Genomic DNA, 19,901 nt, shown 5'->3' on the forward strand with positions numbered 1-19,901 from the left:
AGCGGATTATTTTTTAGAAGGGGAGAGATTGGAATGTGTTAGTGTCCAGAGGGACTTTGTCCTTGTACACCAATCACAGAAAGTTAGTCTGCAGGTGCAGCAAGCAATTAGGAAGGTGAACGTATGTTAGCATTCATTATGAAAGGATTAGAGTAAAGAGTAGGGAAGTCTTGCTGCAACTGTATAGGGCCCTGGTGAGACCACACCTGGAATACTGTGTGCAGTTTTGGTCTCCTTATTTAAGGAAGGATGTATTTGCCTTGGAGGGGATGCAGCGTAGATTTACTAGGTTAGTACCAGGGATGAAGTGGATGAGTTACGAGGATAGGCTGACCAATTTGGGCCTATATTCTCTAGAATATAGAAGATATTGAATATATCTCAGTCTTGAATATATTCAAGACTGAGATAGATAAATATCTTATTGCAAAAGGGGATTAAGGGATATCGGGATAAGGCAGGGTCAGGTTATTAGCTGGAGTTAGATTAGAAGATCAGCCATGATTGAATGGCGGGGCAGGCTCGAAGGCCGAATGGCCTACTCCTGCTCCTACATGTTATGTAAGCTTGCTCCCTCATCATTAAACTTTCGGATAAGAGCACGGTAGAGCCCATAGCAAACTGATGAACAAATTGCTGCATTACATTTAATGATTACGTTTCTGACTCTGCCATCTCTTCATCAGGACTACAATAATATTCCACGAAGCAGACCAGTCCATCTTCATTTCGAATCATGTACTGCAAGGATAGGAATCCTCGGTTATCTGTGCGGATGGAAACTTTAGAAGACAGAGCCAGAGCTTTTGTTGATGGTTTCAGTAATGAGATTTTATACCTGTTCAAAAGAGGACAAGAAAAAAATTCTTAAAAGCCAATCAATTAAATTCATGTAAATCTTCATAATAGACAACTGCCAACAATGATGTTCCACACTATAGGCACAAGTGCTCAGCACAATGACTGACCGGCTGGACTGAGTCTGGTTACAGTGAAACGCCTCCATCATATCGGAGTTCTTTGGATAATCACAGTGTGTGCTCCCAGCATTCCCAAAAGTAGATAACCTGAAATAGCAAAACATGTTTCTTAACCAGAGAATGAATTTCGGAGGATAAAAGAAACACTGAAAACAAGCATCTGTGATAAGGCATTGCGACTCAGAACAATAAGAGTAGAAGAGAAGGAATGAGAGTGGGAAGAGAAAAAGGGACAAAAAGCATAACTCTCAAAAATGCAAGTTATTACATGCAAATATCTAAAAGTATTTGCTGTCAACTGTAATGACTTTTTCAGGCAAATACGGCAGTTGATTGGTTATTGCCGATTAATATTTAAAAAATAATAATATAAGAGTTTGGAGAAAATATAGGGGAAACTGACTAAATGGAAAAGGCTTTCAGAGAGTCAAAAGCACAATTGCCTTTTTCAGTGTTGTAAAATTTCCCCAATGATTCCCCAAAATATATTGTGTTAATCTTTTAAACCAACAGCAGTACAAAAACCTGTGACAGAACACTAAAAAACTTATGAAACACCATGAAATCTTTCAGTCTATCTGACAGGCATCACACACAATGGCTGCTTTCTGTAGAATAATCTAAAAAAAAGCATCTTCTGTGGAATACAATTATCAATATAAATCATCACAAAAAATCCTTTCTACACAATTAAAATAGATCATCTAAGTAGGGAAGTTCGCAAACAGTCAACACAGTCTCCCTTATACAGCTCTGCATTATATTGCAGGTCTGTATAATAATAATAATCCTTGCATTTGATATAGCGCTTTTCATGTCTTTTAGACATCTCAAAGCACTTCATAGAATAGACTGTAAAGTGAATTGACTGTATATTTGGGGGCGAAATGTATGCAAGGCGGGCGCCATGTAAAGGGGGGCGGCAGCCACTCGGGTTTACAAGAGCAGTTGCTGCAGATAGGCTGGCCTCCTGCGTGGCTCAATCATATTAGCAATGCTCTACCATGTCCAACTGTATTGAGGGCAGCTTGAATTCCTAGTTATCAGTACCTGAAATAGGGTTTGTCTGGAGACATGGTGATTTGTAACACCTCACTACTCATGTCAAGTTCCGCAAATGCCTCCCGCAGGCTCTCTGACTGCAGTATAATTTTATTAATAACGTTTGCATTGCAAAAGTCAAAATCGAGAGTTTCTTCTGGTTCCTGAGTTTGAATTTTACAAACAGTCACTACACCACTCTCCTCCAGGAAAAGAACGAGGGGGTAGCCATATCCCCGGTAAGACATCCTCAAGGCTGTTGTTACTCCTACAGAGAGGGAAAACAAAATCTGTCAGCTAGTGTCAATCAAACTAACACAACTGCTAATGTACTGCAGCTGATTTACAGCTTGGTAAATTTGTGTACTACCTGTAACTAATGCAATCAATTACCTGGCAAGGCACTTGCACTAAATATAGTCAGACAGTCTAGGAGAACGGTCAGATTTATTAGAAACATCACAGAGTCTTCTTCAATTACAAATTCCTGAAAAATGCATGCCTGAAAAACATGAAGTTTACCACCAAGATTACTGTTTAAGCACTTACTGCCACAGATAGTGGAAAAACTTGTTGTATTTCACATCAGTTAGTAAAAATGTTTTTTAAAAAATCTGCTCGCCTTTGATCCTCCAGGTTTTTTCTTTTATATATGAATATAGCGACTGAAACTTTTTTTTCAATCATAATTTTTTATGTTAATAGTTCACCAGTTGGCTGGAGATATTGTAAACACACAATATATTAAAGCTCACTTCTTCATAACAAACAATACCACAATCTGGGGTTAAGGAGTGGTCATCTTACAATTTTAGAAATGAGCAAAAGTAAGTCAAATTGTCAGGTCATTCCTTCCCACAACTTCCCTTGGATCTTTCTCCCCATACTTCCTTCCCTTTCAGTTATTTTCTTCACCTGACCTTTAGAGAAAGAGAAGCAATGATTGAAAGTCACCACAAATCATGAACCTGTAATAATAATAATCCTTTCATTTGATATAACGTGCAATTGGTTGCCGTGTTTCGCCCACAAATATACAGTCAATTCACCTTACAGCATATTCTGTGAAGATGTGAAAAGCGCTACATCAAATACAAGGATTATTACTGTTACGTTATTATAACGTTTTTGTGACGTCTCAAAGCGCTTCACAGAATATACTGTAAAGTACATATTGTGGGCAAAACGCGGCAGCCAATTATGCACAGCAGTATCCCACAAACAGTCATGGATTGAAATGACCTTTTTTTTAAAAGGAATTATTACACCTGAAAAAGTGGTCTGCCAATCGACTAACAACCAGGTTCCTACTTACCGCTAGGGAAACAGAGACATGTGGAGTAAGGAAACTTGCCCAAAACTTACCCCCTGCCGGGAATTGAACCTAAGTCTCTTACTCACTCGCTTGCTTACAGGACTCCTGTAGCACTTGAATAACATTTTTGTAAGGCCCTTCATATAGAACATCATCTTGGACAGCTTCATAGTTGAGTCATTCTGACTAAAGGTCATCGACCTGAATGCTGAGTAAGAGAGATGGGTACATGGAATGGACCATAGCAGTCAAAGATAGTTGTTTAGGCAGGATTTAAAGAGAAATGGGGGGTGCGGGGGGAGTCAAGATGGAGAAAGTTTCAGAGTTTTGAGGCATAGTAGTTGAAGGCTCAGCCATTCGAATGCAGGAGATGTGCAAAAAAGACTAACATAGATGAGCAGAGGGGTGAGCAGAGAAGTAGGGAGGGAGAAGATCAGAGGTACTAAAGAGAAAAGGAGTTTAATTAAAGGACCTTAAAGGACTGATAAGGCCTGAGGCGATGCTCAATAGTTTGACGTGGGCGAGAATGTGAATGATCAAGCTTTGGTTCAGTTGGAGCTTCTGGATGGTGAAGCTAGAGACCAATAATAAGTGGATTAGAAAAGTCTGAATGGGAGATAACAAAGGCCTGATAGTGGGTTTCGACAGCATTTGGTATGTCACAGGGGCATAGGCAGGCAATGTGACAAGAGGTGAAGCAAAGCAGTCTTGGTCAGGGACTGAATGTGAGCAAGAAATGAGAGCTGATGGTTGAACTAGATGCTAAAGTTGCACATTACTTGGAGAGTTTGAGAGAGGGGCTTGAAGAATCAGGAAGATTGAGGAGGTCAGAACCAGAAGTGAGGAGACGTTGCAGGAGCCGAGGAGAATGACTTCCAAAAAAGTGAGCCCAGGCTGTGATGTCTGATAGGCACACAGAACATTAAGCTGCTGGGAGAAAACTATATCCTGGGGAATCATTCTGACTCAAGGTCATCGACCTGAAAACTTAACTCACTTTCCTTGGTCCATAAATGCTGCCTGACCTGCTGAGTGCCCCGACACTGTTTTTATTTAAGATTTTCAGCATCTGCAGTATTTTGTCTTTTGTTTTCTGGGAAATGACTCCAGCTTTAAGCAGTTTACAAAATGTGTAAATAAAAGCTGATTTCGAGTGAGGCTTCACTGAAATGGTCAGTAACATTATCCATTAATATGACAAGTGCAGAGCAGCGCGACCTGTATGAAGGCGTTGGCCTGGACACACTTGGCGTTCTCCACAGTGACCTTGATGCCGGCCGGAGTCGCCTGGATGGTCGCGCGGTCCCTGAAGTGAACGGCCCTCAGGAGGTTCGAGAGATTCCGGGCATTGTCCAGACTGGCGACCAGGACGCACTCGTCCAGCTGTGAGCACCACGGCATCTCACACCCGACCTCGGCCTCACGGTCACACCGCGACTTGACGGTTAAAGATGGCGCCAGCTGCCGATACAGCCGGAAGTTTTGCCTACTTCCGGTCCGCGATGAATTGTGTCCCCCGACACACGCAGTAACGTGGGCGATGACCCCGGGCACAATGTGAACAATACACAATGTACACACAATAAAAACACAGGTACACAATAACAACACAGGTAAACAATAACACAGGTACACAATAACAACACAGGTAAACAATAACACAGGTACACAATCACAACACATGTACACAATAACAACAAATGCACACAATAACAACAAAGGTACACAATAACAACACAGGTACACAATAACTACATGTACACAATAACACAGGTACACAATAACAATGCATGTACACAATAACACATGTACACAATAACACATGTACTCAGTAACAATACATATACACAATAACCATACAAGTACACAATAACAATACATGCACACAATAACAACAATACAGGTACACAATAACAACACAGGTACACAATGACAACAATACATGTACACAATAACAATACATGTACACAATAACAATACATTTGCACAATAATACATGTATACAATAACAACGCATGTACACAATAACAATACATGTGCACAATAACAATACATGTATACAACCTTGTGTGATTACTGAATTAGCAGCAGCTGTTTTACCGCTTTTTAGAAGATGCAATTAGACAAATAATATTTGTGGCTTTTAAAATAAACAATTTCATATTTATCAACATTTGACAGTTTTTGACATTTTCTTCACATGTATGTCCAGTCTCTGTGGGTGGAGTTAACGTATAATGAGGACAGAACATCTGCTAATGCAATGATGCACATTTTTTTCTGTTATGATGTTGCAAATATGCATTACATTCAGCTACATTGGATTCAAATGTTCCATATGTTTGGGATTGCCGTTATTTCCGTTATATTTTCACCTAACTATAAAGCTTGGCATGGCATGCAAACGTTATCACTCCCATTAGCTGTTTATATGAGGATGGTCCCCGGACAGGGGCGGACTATCTATATGAGAAATCGGGAAATTTCCCTCGAGCTTCCGTGAATGGCTCCCAATGCCGCCCGTTCAGAAGTTCCATTTAAGACAGACAACGTTTTTAAACATGTGGATGTTCTATGCTTTTTGGGGCCCTCAAACTGGAGCCTGGGAATCTGTCTTCAAATAGATTAGTGTCTCCTGTTAATTTTATGTTGGTATCATTAATAACGGCTATTTGTATACACGGGTGTCAAACTTGTGAATTATTAATGGTCTACTCTGTCCTGAACTATTTCAACCTTATGGACTCTTGTGAAAAGGTTACATTACAACCTTAACCTCGCATCAAAGCAAAATAGGATTCCATTAATTTGGTTTCATAATCAAACATTGTGGGCACTAGTTATGTAAAAAAAATCTGTTTCTCAGATCAACTCCGCGTTAACGTTTGTCCTCTGACATCAAGCCGTGTAAGAGCTGCAATGCTGTTCGTGACCTTCAGTTTCATTTAGATATTGGCTAATTCGCGTTTTTTTTCTATTTGTTGTTTTGCGGCGAATATTATTAGAAATAGTTAATTTCGGGCGTCATTGGGAGTCTGTGTGTTTGGGTTGAGTGGGTGGTTCAGCTCAACCCATCCAGTGGGACCAATAGCCAGAGAACCTCTGTCCTCTCCCCATTTCAACACTATTCTTATTGCATCGTATGTATATCACTATATATCACTATTTGGGCTTCACTTTGCTATTATTCTGCCTTGAACTGACAGATTTGCCAGCAGTTTTCCCAGACTCCGCACCAGCCGGGACCTGAGCATCAGGGTAACGGGATTCACTGTCACGGATTCCTTCACTGTTTTTATGAAAAGTTTAAAACAAACATAATGTCATTTGTTATTCTATTTTGTATTAAAATAACTAAATTGTTATTTACTGTATATTAAAATAAATTCAAATGTAACATATAGATATCATAATCCGCGAAAAGAGGCGGGAGCGAGAGCGGAATGAATGGTTTAATAACAGCTTTACGTTCTGACCGCTTAAGCCTCTTTTATTACCTTTATTTTTATCCAGTGAAATGGCGAGTGACAACTACCTGATCCTCGACTCCCTCCTGACCGCCAATGGCTTTCCTCATCCTGGGAAGCTGAGAGCCAAACGCACGAAGTGGAATGTCAGAGCTTCAGAAATGTCCAAACGAACCTTCAACCCGATCCGCGCCATCGTGGACAACATGAAGATCCAACCCAACCCCAACAAACCTCTGATCGCACTGTCCATCGGTAAGGACGGATCTCGAACAATCTGCAGACTCAGCGCACAAAGATAGCACAGATATATCTAAACGCCGATGTTTCTGGACTTTCCTGAATAATTGAGGGATTCTAATGGCTTTTTATCTGTCAAAAATATTAATTTCATGAATAAAGTCTTAAATTTGGGCTCTTCCCACTTCTCTCAGTTAATCCTGGGTACAATCTGGACCTCTTTGTGTTTCCACATTCTCTTCATCTCAGTATATTACTGCCACCAGCAATTTTCTCTCATCCTGACTTTGGGACAAAGGTCCCTAAATTGTTCCCTAGTTTTAATTAAATGTAGCCCCTTCCATTTACTGAATATTTACTGAACAGTCATTGCAGAACTCAATCCCCCAGGAAAGTCCAGAAACGTCCCTCTTAGGTTGCTTTTTGCTGTCTTTTTGAGTGGAGTTTTGCCTTATTCTCAGGGGGAGGATGAGGTTGTATTGCACAGATGGAGGAAAGGAAATTTCCTCAGAGCCTGGATTAAAAGTAAATAATCCTTGCATTTGTTATAGCGCTTTTCATGTCTTTGAGTCATCTCAAAGGCTTCACAGAATATACTGTAAAGTGAATTGACTGTATATTTGTACTCAGGGTAGCACCTCCCAGGGCTGCACATTTCCTAAATTCAATGTACTTTTATAGCTGTGTTCTCATTTTTTGATCTCTCTTTAGTCTCTGCTTTCATAACTGGAGATTATTTTACTTTGTGGTTTTGTGTAGACTGATTATTAACAATAATTATATGAAGGTAAATCACAACAGATGCTGGAAATTCACAGCAGGTTTATCAGAACTGATATGATTGCAATTTTTCTAAAGGTGATCCCACAGTGTTCGGGAACCTTCCAACTGATGTGAAAGTTCTGCAAGCCATGAAGGAGGCTGTGGATTCAGGAAAATACAATGGTTATGCTTCATCCATAGGTAATAATAATCCGGGCTAATAATGTCAAAGCATTTCAAAGTGCTTCAGAAGTAACTGCAAGAGACTGTGTGTTTAGTGGGCCATCAATTGCACACAGCAATATCGAACAAACAGCAATTAAATGAATGGCCAATTCATTTGGGGGGATTATTGGCCAGGATACGGTGAGAAACTCCCTTGTCTTTTTCAAATAGTACCATGGGATCTTTAATGTCTGCCTGAACAGGCAACCTTGGTTTAATGTCTCCTCTGAAGGATTAGACCTTCAACAATGTAGCACACTCCCAGTGTCATCTTAGACAATATGAGTTCCAATAGGATAATCTGACCAACAGAGCCAGGCTAACCTTGCAATATCTGTCAAAAATATTTAACTATTGTATTATTTTTGTATTTCAATCTACAGATTTTGTAGATGTATTCAAACATTATGGAATCTATTGTGTAATCTGTATACAACTGGGGGAAAATATCCACCTCGGTCTCAATTTTCTCAATTTATATTGCATTTCAAAGTATCCAGATTTTGCAAACTCTTAAATGCAGCCTTCAATTCAAAGTTATTTTTCTAAAAGTTCTTTTAAGAACTACAGGAAACCAACTTCAAAGTTAAGACTAAATTCAACATTTTGCCAAATTCTGAATGTTATAAAATGTTACATATATAGCGTAAATCAACACCATGGTGGAATATTTTGCGTTATATTTCTGATTGTAATTCCATCTGTCAGATGCAACATTAAACCATTCAACCACTACTTGTTCAGATTGACATTCCAAATCCTGTATTATTATTCAAAAAGAGAAGAATATTTCTCCCAGTGTCCCAGTCAACAATGATAAGGATAATTGGTGTTTCACCTAAATATTGATTGTGGGAACTTGTTGGCAAACTTAACAATAATACTTACTGGTGAAATCCTTTGAGAAATTTTAACATAAGAAGCTATACAAGTGTAAGTTCTTTCTTTCTGTAACCAATTGGTAAGACACTGCTTTGCAAAAAGTCAATGAGGAAGAAAATGAGTACTGGAATATTAATCAGGGTAATAAATATAAAAATGTAGATTATAGATAAACCCAAAGAATATCATTTAATTTCCAGCACATTTGATCTCTTTTGTACATATCTTGATTTCCTTGTCTATGCTAAATATAGAAGGAATTGACATATAACTTTTTGTATTCGTTCTATCTGTAAAGGCTATCAGACAAGCAGGGAGGCTGTTGTCAACTTCTACAGCTGTCCAGAATCACCTCTGGAGGCAAAGGTAAGTGTTTCAATAGAGAACAACGCTGATGTTAAACAAATCTTCCAGAAACCTAACCGGTTCTTGTTTAATCATTATAATTGTTTAACAGAATTATAATGATTATCTATAGTGGAATCCACTTTAGCCGGACGCATCAGGACAGCGAGTTTTGTCCGATTTACCCGGCATCTGGTATCCGAAGTTCATACCTGTCTCTTCTCTTCCCGCCGTCTCCTCTGCTGAGCGCCTCTAGTCTCCCATTGCTGCTCCCATTGGATGGGAAGGGGACCAATTAGTGGCGGCTTCAAGACGTGTCAATCACCTCAGAGCCGCCGCTAACTTGCCCCTTCCTCGTCCACTGGATGCAGTCACAGCCGCCTCCCCCCCACCCAAGCCGCTTGTGAATGGATGGAGTCCGCTGTTAATCAACCGCGATTTCACTCGCCCATCCCCTTTCTTGTTTCTTCCCGTTTCTCTGCCACCTCATTGATTGAGGGCTCAAATCCCGCCATTTGTAAATGGCTGGAGTCACCTGTCAATCGCAATGTGATTCCTCCCATCTCTGTCCTGGGTCCCTCGTGGCTGAATTTAAAACCTGTTTTAAATATGCAGATTTAACAGGCGTATTTGAAACAGGTAAGACTGCAAATAAATTGGAGCCGGGCATTTCATTCAATTTACCCAGTATCCGGGGTAACTGGTGTTTGGCTAAAGCGGATTCCACTGTACTTTTTGCTCTATACATTTTCAACAATAATAATAATAATAATCCTTGCATTTGATATAGCGCTTTTCACGTCGGGAGGACGTCCCAAAGCGCTTCACAGAACACACTGTAAAGTGAATTGACTGTAAACTTCTGGGCGAACGCGGCAGCCAATTGCGCACAGCAATGTCCCACAAACAGTCGTAGATTGAAAATGACCAATTTATTATTGTTTTTTGGAGGGATTATTATTAGGCGTGTGGAGTAAGGAAACTTGCCCATGGTTTCCCCCGGCCTGGAATTGAACTCAGGTCTCTCGCTCGAGTGCTGTAACCACTGAGCTACAGGACTCCAAACAATGTCCAGAGACTTGAGCAGTTACTAGACATCAGAAAAGCAACAATGCCTCAACTTTACATTCCAGCACCAGGGGCTCTGGAGTAAAATATTAAATCCAACACAGAATAGAATTAAGATCTAAATTTATGTAGAAGTAAACTTTATCACAGCTCAAATAAACTTTATCATGGCTCTAAGTTTTATTGCAGGTGAATCAAATTGCAATTTAGATACCACTGAGGGCCACACCATCTATGGTCACTTAGTACTGAGGGTATGTGGGACACACAGCATCTCTGGATTTGAACTTTTGTATTTTTGAAGACAATCAGTCATGACGATTTGCTGGTTACAAACTGTTACACGTAATGAGCTAGGACTAATATTGTTTCTGTTTTAGGATGTGATTCTGACTAGTGGCTGCAGTCAGGCCATTGAAATGGCAATTTCTGTATTGGCAAACCCTGGCCAGAACATTCTGATCCCCAGGCCTGGTTTCTCTCTCTATAAAACACTTGCAATCTCGATTGGAATTGAGGTCAAACTGTACAACTTACTGGTATGTAGTAACAAACTAGGGAAAGTACAACAACAATTTGCATTTATATAGTGTGATTTGGTTAGTCTTAATTGTTGCACCAGCATCCATTTTGCTTCTCTGACATTCCTGTTACCTAATTTACCTCTATAACTAATCTAGATAATCTGTAACAGAGATGGTGAAGGTGGTAAATATTTTGACTATTTGAAAGAATGTTTACTATACAGTTTTACCCCCCTATGAATCCAGACCAAGCCTTAATAGTAATAATAATTGATTTGATATAGCGCCTTATCACATCTTCGAGATGTCTCAAAATGCTTCACAGAATATACTGTAAAGCAAATTGACTGTATATTTTGTGGGTGAAACGCGGCAGCTAATTGCACAGAGCAGTGTTCTACAAACCGTATATTGAGTGATCAAATTATTAAAAAAAAATTTGAAGGCGCCAAGCAATCCACCAATCGGCTAACAACTGAGTTCCTACTTACTGCTAGGTAATCAGGTGTGTGGAATAAGGAAACTTACCTAAGGTTTCGCCCTGCTTGAGAATTGAACCCAAGTCCTCTCACTTCCGAGGCGAGTGCTCCAACCACAAAGCTACAGGACTCCAGGCCTTCTCATTCTGTGGCATCACCTGAGGTGGTGCCTCAGTGCTCCCCTTCTGATAGTAATCCTATTGATGGAAAGTGACATCCAACTAGGGACTTCTAGTGTCCTAGCCCTGCAGTCCTTCCCTTAGGCTAATGGTGCACATTCGTTCATTGCTTTCAGTTATTCGGTCCACGAAAAACCATTGAGCATCCATAGATCAGAGAAACATTTCCTCATGGTTGAGTGCATCTTCTCTCTAGGACTATCCCCTCGTAAACTGCTGGGCAAACTTAGAGAATGAACTCCTTATTAATTGAAATATATTGGCAGCAATTTAATTTAATGATTTCTGTTGCATTGGTTAACACTGATACCTTTTGATGTAGTTAGGAGCGGGGTTAGTTCTGGTCGCTGAATATTTACTGAGATGAGACCTAGATACAAGTAGGCATCAGCAAAGGTTGGTAAACTACACCATATATTAGTCAGGATTAAGCATATGATCTTCTATACTTTAGAGTTAGGATTTCGGAGCTGCTGAACTGCATTTCACACTACACGTAATTCACATTAGAGTTGCAGCACAACCGTAACTCATTGTGTACTTCTGCTAATTTATTACAGCCAGAAAAATCCTGGGAAATTGATCTTAAACACTTAGAGTCTTTGATAGATGATAAAACTGCCTGTATCATCATAAACAACCCATCCAATCCCTGTGGATCCGTCTTCAGTAAATTCCATCTCCAAAAGATACTAGCTGGTGAGTACATGCTCCAAACAGTTTCATTATTGTAGCATTAGACAGAGTGGTAATTTACTAGGATGCTACCAGCATGAATGGATACAGCTATGAAGAAAGATTAGACCGTTTAGAACTTTTTACTCTGAGATGAAATGTTTGAAAGGGGACCTGGTAGAAAGGATTCATTTTCAAATGGCATAGAACATGTAAACCCAGAACAATACTTTTGCATGCACCCAAATACGAGAGAACATAGGTTTACAGTTGCAAGGCAATTTCAGGACAGACCCCTAGAGGTTTTCCTTTACCCAGAGGGTAATGGATGATGGAAATACATTGCCAGGACACGATTCATTTAAAAAATAGCTTGATGCTGTGATGAGAAGATGGTACGTTGATTGTTCTAGAAAGATGAAAACACAATGGGCTGAAGGACCTTTTTCATCTAAACCAATCGTGCGATCATCTTGTGATTGGATCATAAGATTGTTTTGGATGATGTGTAACAAATAATGAGAATGTCTGTACCTAAAAGATGATTTCTTTGTTCTTCTCACAATATGAAACTAACTATCGGATGCATGGTGGATCGATTACTGCATGCAGACATGCACCCTTGTTCATATTCCTTTCTTTGTCTCCATCAACTGGTGTCTTGTGGAACTGGGAGGTAGAAAGTAAATACAGATATCATATCCTCAAAGAATTGATTATTGCACCGATGTCCAAGCCAGAATGGTGGTTGAAGAAGAATTGATATTTGATTTTTTTATGAAGGAATTAGATAAATATCTGAAAGAAGTAATACAAAATAGTGTGTGGGGAAAAGGCCCTGCTTGTTGCACTCCAGTTCCTCCCTAGACAAGCTGGCGATTAGCTAGAACTCTAAAAGCTTATGTCATCTCCCACCAGGCTGACTTTCAATGAAAAAAATACCAAATATACCCAGAAATAACCAGCCCTGGTTAAACGATTTGTTATTTTTCTTTCAGTTGCAGCCAGAAACTATCTTCCAATCCTGGCCGATGAGATCTATGGAGACATGGTAAGGAACAGGCAGAGTGAGAGTATGGGGAGCAATGAGATTACCAATAAATAATTTGGCATGGCACTTATAACGTTGAAAAACCTCAAAAAGTTTCAGAGGATTTACTTTAATGTCTAGTGACTGTGTATTTTGTAGGCGAACAGGGCTGCCAATTTACACAAAATGCCCCCACAGAGCCATGAAATAAATGAACAATTTTCTATGATGGATTATCAGCCACCAAGAAGAATGGAGAAACTCCCTTCTCTTGTCATCAAAAAAAACAGTCTTATGACCTAATCACAAGATGTTCACAAGATTAGTTTAGATGGATCTTTAACATCCAGTTGAACAGGCAGACAAGACCGTGATTAAACATCCAATACGAAGAACAACAATGTAACACCCATCCAGCACTACACTGGAGCATCAGCCAAGACTCTGAGCTCAAAATCTTGAAGTTGGGCTTGAATCCACAACCTTCTAACCCAGAGGCAAGCGTTCAGGCTGACAGTGAATAAAGAATTGGGGAAGAAATGCTGAGTTCATTGTGTTAACAGAATGCAAATGTTATGCTGTTTGCAAGGAATTAACCTTAAAATCAAAGAGCTGAAAAAATACAGATAATTAAATATGGAAAGAAGCTGTTTCTGAACTTATTTTCCTCAGAACATGAATTTTATTTTTTGACCATTGACCAGTTGATCAAATGATTTTGAATATAACTTTGATTTTGTTTAGCGTTAACCTGTAACTTATGATCTTCAAAGGTCTTTCCAGAATGCAAATATGTTGCCCTAGCAACTTTGAGCAGTACTGTACCCATTCTGTCCTGTGGTGGTTTGGCCAAACGATGGCTCATCCCAGGCTGGCGAATGGGCTGGATTCTCATTCATGATAGAAACAATATCTTCAGCAGAGAGGTAAGGGGGATTACAATACATATTTACATTTCATGTGCCTTTCATGTTGGGATGATGTCGAAGGTGCTTTCCAATACTAGCTGCGCTCCTCAGTTAGAATCATAGAATATTACAACTCAGAAGGAAGCCATTCGGCCCATCGTGCCTGTGCCAGCTCTTTGGAAGAACTACCCAATCAGTCCCACTCCCCCGCTCATTCCCCATACCCCAGAAAACGTTCCCTTTTCAAGTACCTATCCAATTATTTCAGTTGTGGGTGAGAGCCAATGGAGTGAGGAGGGAAAAAGATGACCAAAAGTGCAGCCAAAGAGATAGGTCTTGAGATGGACCCTGAACCAGGTGAAGGAGGAAGCAAGTCAGAGGGTCTGAGAAGCAAGTTAGGAGGGACTGAGGAGCAAGTTCAGAGGGACTGGGGAGCAAATCAGAGGGATTTTGGGATAGACTTCCCGATTGCCTTATGCCATCTCAATCTTCGTTTGTGGTTAAAGGTTCCTACTTCCTCAGTAGTGCAAAGCCATTTCTATATATTGACCTTTATGAATGAAATTTTAATATGTAATAATGTGCTGTGCATATGCCACCTCTTTGCTGTCAATACCACCACTTGTTTACGATAACAACTTGCATTTATGTAGTGCCCATCCCATAGGATAATGTCCAGAGTGATTTACAAGGGAAGGGTCAGATGCCTAATAAGGGAGGAGGAAGGTGGGAACAGGCGGTAATCATAAACACGGAGGTCAGGTTTAGGCAGGATATAAAGACAGAGTGTTCCAGAGTTTAGGGGTATAACTGAAGGCTTGGCCACTGACCCTATATCAAACCCTATATTGAAGAGAGTTGAAGATCCAGGGGAAAAGCTGAGAATCTGATGTGATAGGTTTTGAGGTAATGGCTGACGTGACAGAAACTGCATTGTTTGTGTCAGACAAACTAACCCTTTCCTTTAACATCACAGGTCCGTGATGGCCTTGTCCGGTTGAGCCAAAGAATTTTAGGCCCATGTACAATTGTACAAGGAGCTTTGGAAACAATTCTGAATAAAACAACTCCAGAATTTTATGATGATACCATCAGATTCCTGCAGGTAAAAGCTCTAAAGACCTAAACTGAATTTCTAATGTTTTGTTTGTACTTTGATTGTTAAATCTGGTTTGGGAACCATTATTAATTACAAAACTACAGTAGAACCATGTTATAACACAATATTTGGAATCCATAAAATCTCCAGCGTTGTTATAACAGGGCACAGAGAGATACAGGAGCATTTGGGAAGAGTGTGCAAAGTGGCTGAAAGTTGAAAGGAGTGTTACTGATGTAGAAAGGGGAAGGGTCACAGAGTCAAGGATGAAGATATTAAAGTTGATCCTCTGGGGGATAGGTAGGGTGCCAGTAAAGTTGAACAAGAAAGGGATGATGCGCTAAGGAGAGGATATAGGCTTCAGATTTCTTTATTGTCTGGAGTTTGTGCAGCGTGGAGCTGGGGAGGCCAGCGATCAGGGTGTTGGAAATGTTGAAATTCGAGGTGATAAAGACATGTTTGAGGGTTTCATCTGCTTTGAGGGTGAGGTATTGACATAGGCAGGTGATGTTGCAGAGGTGGTGGAAAGAGGTCAAAGCCTAAATGAAAAGTTTGAATGTGAGTTGCTGGTTGAATAAAATCACCAAAGTTCTGCACAGGTTATGGGAGTTTGAGGTCAACAGTCAGTCCCAGAACAGAGGACAGACTCGGTGTTAACCTTGAAGAAATCTAAAGATGTGCCACATATATCCAAATGGGAGAGTGGAAGGTGGGAAATGTGAGGGATTATGGCAGATAAGGATTTTCTAGAACATGGCAGGAACACCTCGATTAGAGTAAACAGGATGACCTGTCCAACTTGAGAGTAATACGTGGTTCTGAGCACATATATGATTTAAGATTCTGAGATCTGTTTTCTAATCTACCTGTCTGTATTTAGGCAAACACTGTATATCTAGTTTAAAATGTTACATCATACATTGTAAATAGAATGGAACACATTGTTTAATCAGAAAAAGTCCAGTAAAGGTCAATGCTAACTTTTGAAACTAAATAAACATGCTGAGGAAAAGCAGTGATTTTCCACAATCTGATAGAAGTGACTCATTTTCTGGCTTAAAGTTGGCAACAAATATCATGAGAAATGTACATCTACAGTACCATTGCTCTCATTGCCTTTCCTAACCAGTAAAATGCTAGGGACAGAATTCTTAGCCAGTTAAGCGAACGGTTAATATTCCATCATAGGCCCCACGTTGAGCCCCAGGACTGAGGGTCATTCAATGGTCTGGAATCACAGAATATTCATCTGTTATTTTTTCTTTTCCTCAGTCTAATTCTGTTGTTTGTTACAAAACACTCTCAACTGTGCCTGGACTTCAGCCAGTCAGAGCCTGTGGTGCCATGTACTTGATGGTGAGTTCAGCAACGCTCAGCACTTTACTGGACTCACAGAAACTTGAAAGGATCAAGAGTTTAATAAAAAAAATTTATATTGTGTATTCATATATTTAATAAGAGGCTTTGCACGTCAGGCGCCATCCCAAAACGCTTCACAGGATTTACTGTGAAGTGACTATGTATTTTTGTGGGCGAACACAGCAACCAATTTCAGCACAGTGGTGTCCCACAAGCAGCCATGAAGCGAATGACTAATTTTATTTGGGGGTTGTTGGTCAGGAAACTGAGAGAACCTTGTGCCACAGGATCTTTGACATCTAACTGAGTGGGCAGACAGGCCTCTGTTTAATGTCTCATCCAAAGGACGGTACCTCCGACAATGGCACATGACCGTGGCACTGAATTCGAGCCTCAGTTTAGATGATGTGAGTTCAAGTCCCGACGTAGGGCTTGAACCCACAAATCTCTGACCCCAAGATGAGTCACTGAACTAAGCTGACATACTTTTATGTTTTGGTTCAGGTCGGAATTGAGATGGAACATTTTCCAGAGTTTGAGAATGACATCCAATTCACGGAGCGAATGATTGCCGAACAATCAGTTTTCTGTCTTCCTGCAGCGGTAAATTGCTTTCTCTCTTATTCAATCAGGTCCAGTTAATAAATAAATTATAACTGAAGTTTAGCAGTTAAATAACAGTTCTCAATAAACAACGAAAATTACATTTATAGAGCGCCTTTCACGTCAGGAGAACCTCCCAAAGCCTACATCTACAAGCCTGTAAGGACAACAGTTCGAAAGGAAATTCTAGAGAAAAATACCCATCATATTATTTGACAAGTGATTTATGCTGAGTTTATGGAATATGAAAAAGTATTATCAGGGTTCAGGATATACAGTGAAGGTATTGTCATAACTAGTTATGATGAGTAGTGTGAGGTATAATAAAATGGTACAATGAGAGGTGCAGAGTACATTAGATGTTAGTGTTACAGTAAGGGGTATCTCAGAATGTTATAGTGAGAGGTGTGGGTTATAATAATAATCTTTCCATTTGATATCACGCCTTGTCACATCTTTGAGATGTCTCAAAGCGCTTCACAGAATATACCGTAAAGTGGATTGACTTTATATTTTGTAGGCGAAATACGGCAGTCAATTGTATTGTACTGAGCATTACAGTAAATGGTGTGGGGTATTATTAAAGCAGTATGGAGGGATGTGTAGGTGTATCAGAGTGGTAAGGATGTGTGGGATATTTTAGAATGGTACAGAGGGGTTGGGGGGGATGTAGCTGCTTAATTTCATGAACAAGTTTCTATTTAAGTAAATGTCAGTGAAATAGAGATTGTGGTGCAAGTGCTTGATAAACCGGTGCACAAGAAAGTGTTGGTTTGACAGAAAACCATCAAAAAGCAAGCTTCTTACTCTTGTGTTCTTCTCTTTATAGTGTTTTGAGTATCCAAATTTCTTCAGGATTGTACTTACGGTGCCTGCAGACATGATGGTTGAAGCCTGTAACCGGATCCGGCAATTCTGTGAGAACCATTATCAACCACAGGAAAACCGCATTGGAGACGAAATTGAATGTGATAAGTGACAGTGGGTCAATTGAGGAGGAGGATTTACTGAGACGGTGCTGATTTTACACAGAACTCGTGATGTTCACTGGTTTCTGAATGTAAGCAATTTGGAAAAAGTTTTACACAACTTAAAAACTATTGAAAAATGCTTGATTTATTGGTTGTGGACAATAATAATGTAAAAGCCAATTGTGAGAAGCTATGCCTATAAATGTAATGTAGTTAAATGGCCAATAGGTTCCAAGTGGAATGTTCCAGAGGGAGTGCAATATGTGCAGGCTGAGGGCATAAGCATGTTCCTTGTTTAACCAAAGGCTAATTTAAATTTTCCAGCAGTGGCTTTGAGAGACACTTTCATCACCATTTATCTGGAAATACATCAATTGCTACAAATATCACTCACTACTACATTTACATTGACACACTCAGTAAACACCATTCCCAGTTCAAAATATTGTAAATATCCATTTTTGTTGACCTGGGATAAGTTTGTAGAGAGAAGTTCAAAAAAGTTTCAAACCTCTGACACGGTGGTTAATTTTGACTGTGATTCCTTGCAGCAGACTCCATATCTCTTGCTCTATTCCGATGAACAATATGCAATACTCACTGACTTGGGTTTAAGTTCAATATTAATTTCAAATATATCAAGAACAAGGACCAAATCTGAAGGAGTGAAGTAGGAACTGGTGGGAGGACACTTGCCTCTAGTGCAATAGATCTTTATTAAAAGCAACATAGTCTGTTGTTGGGTCTGTGTGCAGATTTCACTTGAAGAAAGGTTTAAATTCTTGATTATAATAAAACTCCAAACAATGAACACACTAAAGGACCTGTTCCTGCAATAGATTAGCATAATAAAGTTTCATATTGATACAGTAAATATACATCAACACACTTAGATCCTGTACACACATACATTAACCAACCATTCACATACAATCTCTTTTACAGTAACTGTACACTCATCTACAATCAATTTCACTGCTTATCTGACATCTATTACGTTATGCACTCAATTTTATCACAAGGTATTAGTTTCAAACTAACAGAGCAGGACTGTTCTTACAGAGGATTGGTTGTAGAGAGTGTGGTATAGTTACTGCACACATTGATGGCTCACAGACTCTTCTGTTTGACTGGTTTAAACTCTTATCATTTGGCAGTTTCCTGACCAGAGTCTGTTGCTGGCTCTGTGTGCAGATTTTATTGTAACATATTAACATCCTCTTACTGTACTGACCACTTTGTGTAATAGATATCAGGCTACCATTTCTACAATTTCTTTTTCTTTTTTATGACATATTTAATAACATTATTTCAACCATTTTTATTTCTAATAAACATACAACATTATTACTGTGTGCCATTCTTTTTTTTCAAATGTTCTCTTCTTTTCTAAAGATATTAATTTGTATACAGGAGACCAATTCCACAGGCATTGATAGACCATTAGTGCCTTGCCCAAGTGAGTTTCAGCAATTTCCCCTTTATGTAAAGAAATTCATCAAAATATAGTGTTCCTTGATTTACATTTACCTGAATCAGTGTCTTGATCTTGACTCTGATCCCACACAGCTCACAGCACAGCCCACTACACACTCCAACAGCACACTACACACTCCGACAGCACAGCCCACCTCAACAGCACAGCACACTACACACTCCAACAACAACAACAACAACAAGATTCCATTTATAAAGCGCCTTTCACGTCAGGAGGACGTCCCAAGGCGCTGCACAGTTGGGTCAGGACCC

The 19,901-nt window shown here is 39.7% G+C and overlaps 2 protein-coding genes across 3 annotated transcripts; one reads left to right on the forward strand and one right to left on the reverse strand.

Annotated features, from left to right (window-relative positions):
- Window positions 1-622: 622 nt before the first annotated feature.
- rad1 (RAD1 homolog (S. pombe)) lies at window positions 623-4,940 on the reverse strand. Its single transcript, XM_007907945.2, has 5 exons — window positions 4,555-4,940; window positions 2,415-2,523; window positions 2,031-2,289; window positions 969-1,067; window positions 623-838 (listed from the first exon to the last, which is right to left on the reverse strand). The coding sequence occupies exons 1-5, from the start codon at window positions 4,735-4,737 to the stop codon at window positions 655-657; spliced, it is 834 nt and encodes a 277-aa protein (XP_007906136.1). The 5' UTR covers window positions 4,738-4,940; the 3' UTR covers window positions 623-654.
- A 1,431-nt stretch (window positions 4,941-6,371) lies between these two features.
- On the forward strand, window positions 6,372-19,675 carry tat (tyrosine aminotransferase). 2 transcript variants are annotated; one of them, XM_007907947.2, is made up of 12 exons: window positions 6,372-6,476; window positions 6,850-7,058; window positions 7,902-8,006; window positions 9,211-9,278; window positions 10,706-10,864; window positions 12,068-12,206; window positions 13,181-13,233; window positions 13,986-14,138; window positions 15,097-15,225; window positions 16,492-16,575; window positions 17,083-17,181; window positions 18,011-19,675. In XM_007907947.2, the coding sequence occupies exons 2-12, from the start codon at window positions 6,854-6,856 to the stop codon at window positions 18,158-18,160; spliced, it is 1,344 nt and encodes a 447-aa protein (XP_007906138.1). In that variant the 5' UTR covers window positions 6,372-6,476; window positions 6,850-6,853; the 3' UTR covers window positions 18,161-19,675. The 2 variants fall into 2 exon arrangements, with proteins under 2 accessions (XP_007906138.1, XP_007906137.1); XM_007907946.2 differs by lacking the exon at window positions 6,372-6,476 and adding an exon at window positions 6,510-6,594.
- Window positions 19,676-19,901: the final 226 nt, after the last annotated feature.

The sequence above is a fragment of the Callorhinchus milii genome, unplaced genomic scaffold, assembly GCF_018977255.1.
Source record: "Callorhinchus milii isolate IMCB2004 unplaced genomic scaffold, IMCB_Cmil_1.0 Scaffold14, whole genome shotgun sequence".
NCBI lineage: Eukaryota > Metazoa > Chordata > Chondrichthyes > Chimaeriformes > Callorhinchidae > Callorhinchus > Callorhinchus milii.

Excerpts from the sequence above, each read along its gene's own strand:
- rad1 (XM_007907945.2), bottom strand. The coding sequence starts at position 4,737 with ATGCCGTGGTGCTCACAGCTGGACGAGTGCGTCCTGGTCGCCAGTCTG. Across the intron at positions 2,524-4,554 it reads AGGCCAACGCCTTCATACAG|GCATGCATTTTTCAGGAATT; the intron begins GTCGCGCTGCTC and ends CATGTTTTTCAG. Across the intron at positions 2,290-2,414 it reads TAGTGCAAGTGCCTTGCCAG|GAGTAACAACAGCCTTGAGG; the intron begins GTAATTGATTGC and ends CCCTCTCTGTAG.
- tat (XM_007907947.2), top strand. The coding sequence starts at position 6,854 with ATGGCGAGTGACAACTACCTGATCCTCGACTCCCTCCTGACCGCCAAT. Across the intron at positions 7,059-7,901 it reads TCTGATCGCACTGTCCATCG|GTGATCCCACAGTGTTCGGG; the intron begins GTAAGGACGGAT and ends ATTTTTCTAAAG. Across the intron at positions 10,865-12,067 it reads TCAAACTGTACAACTTACTG|CCAGAAAAATCCTGGGAAAT; the intron begins GTATGTAGTAAC and ends AATTTATTACAG.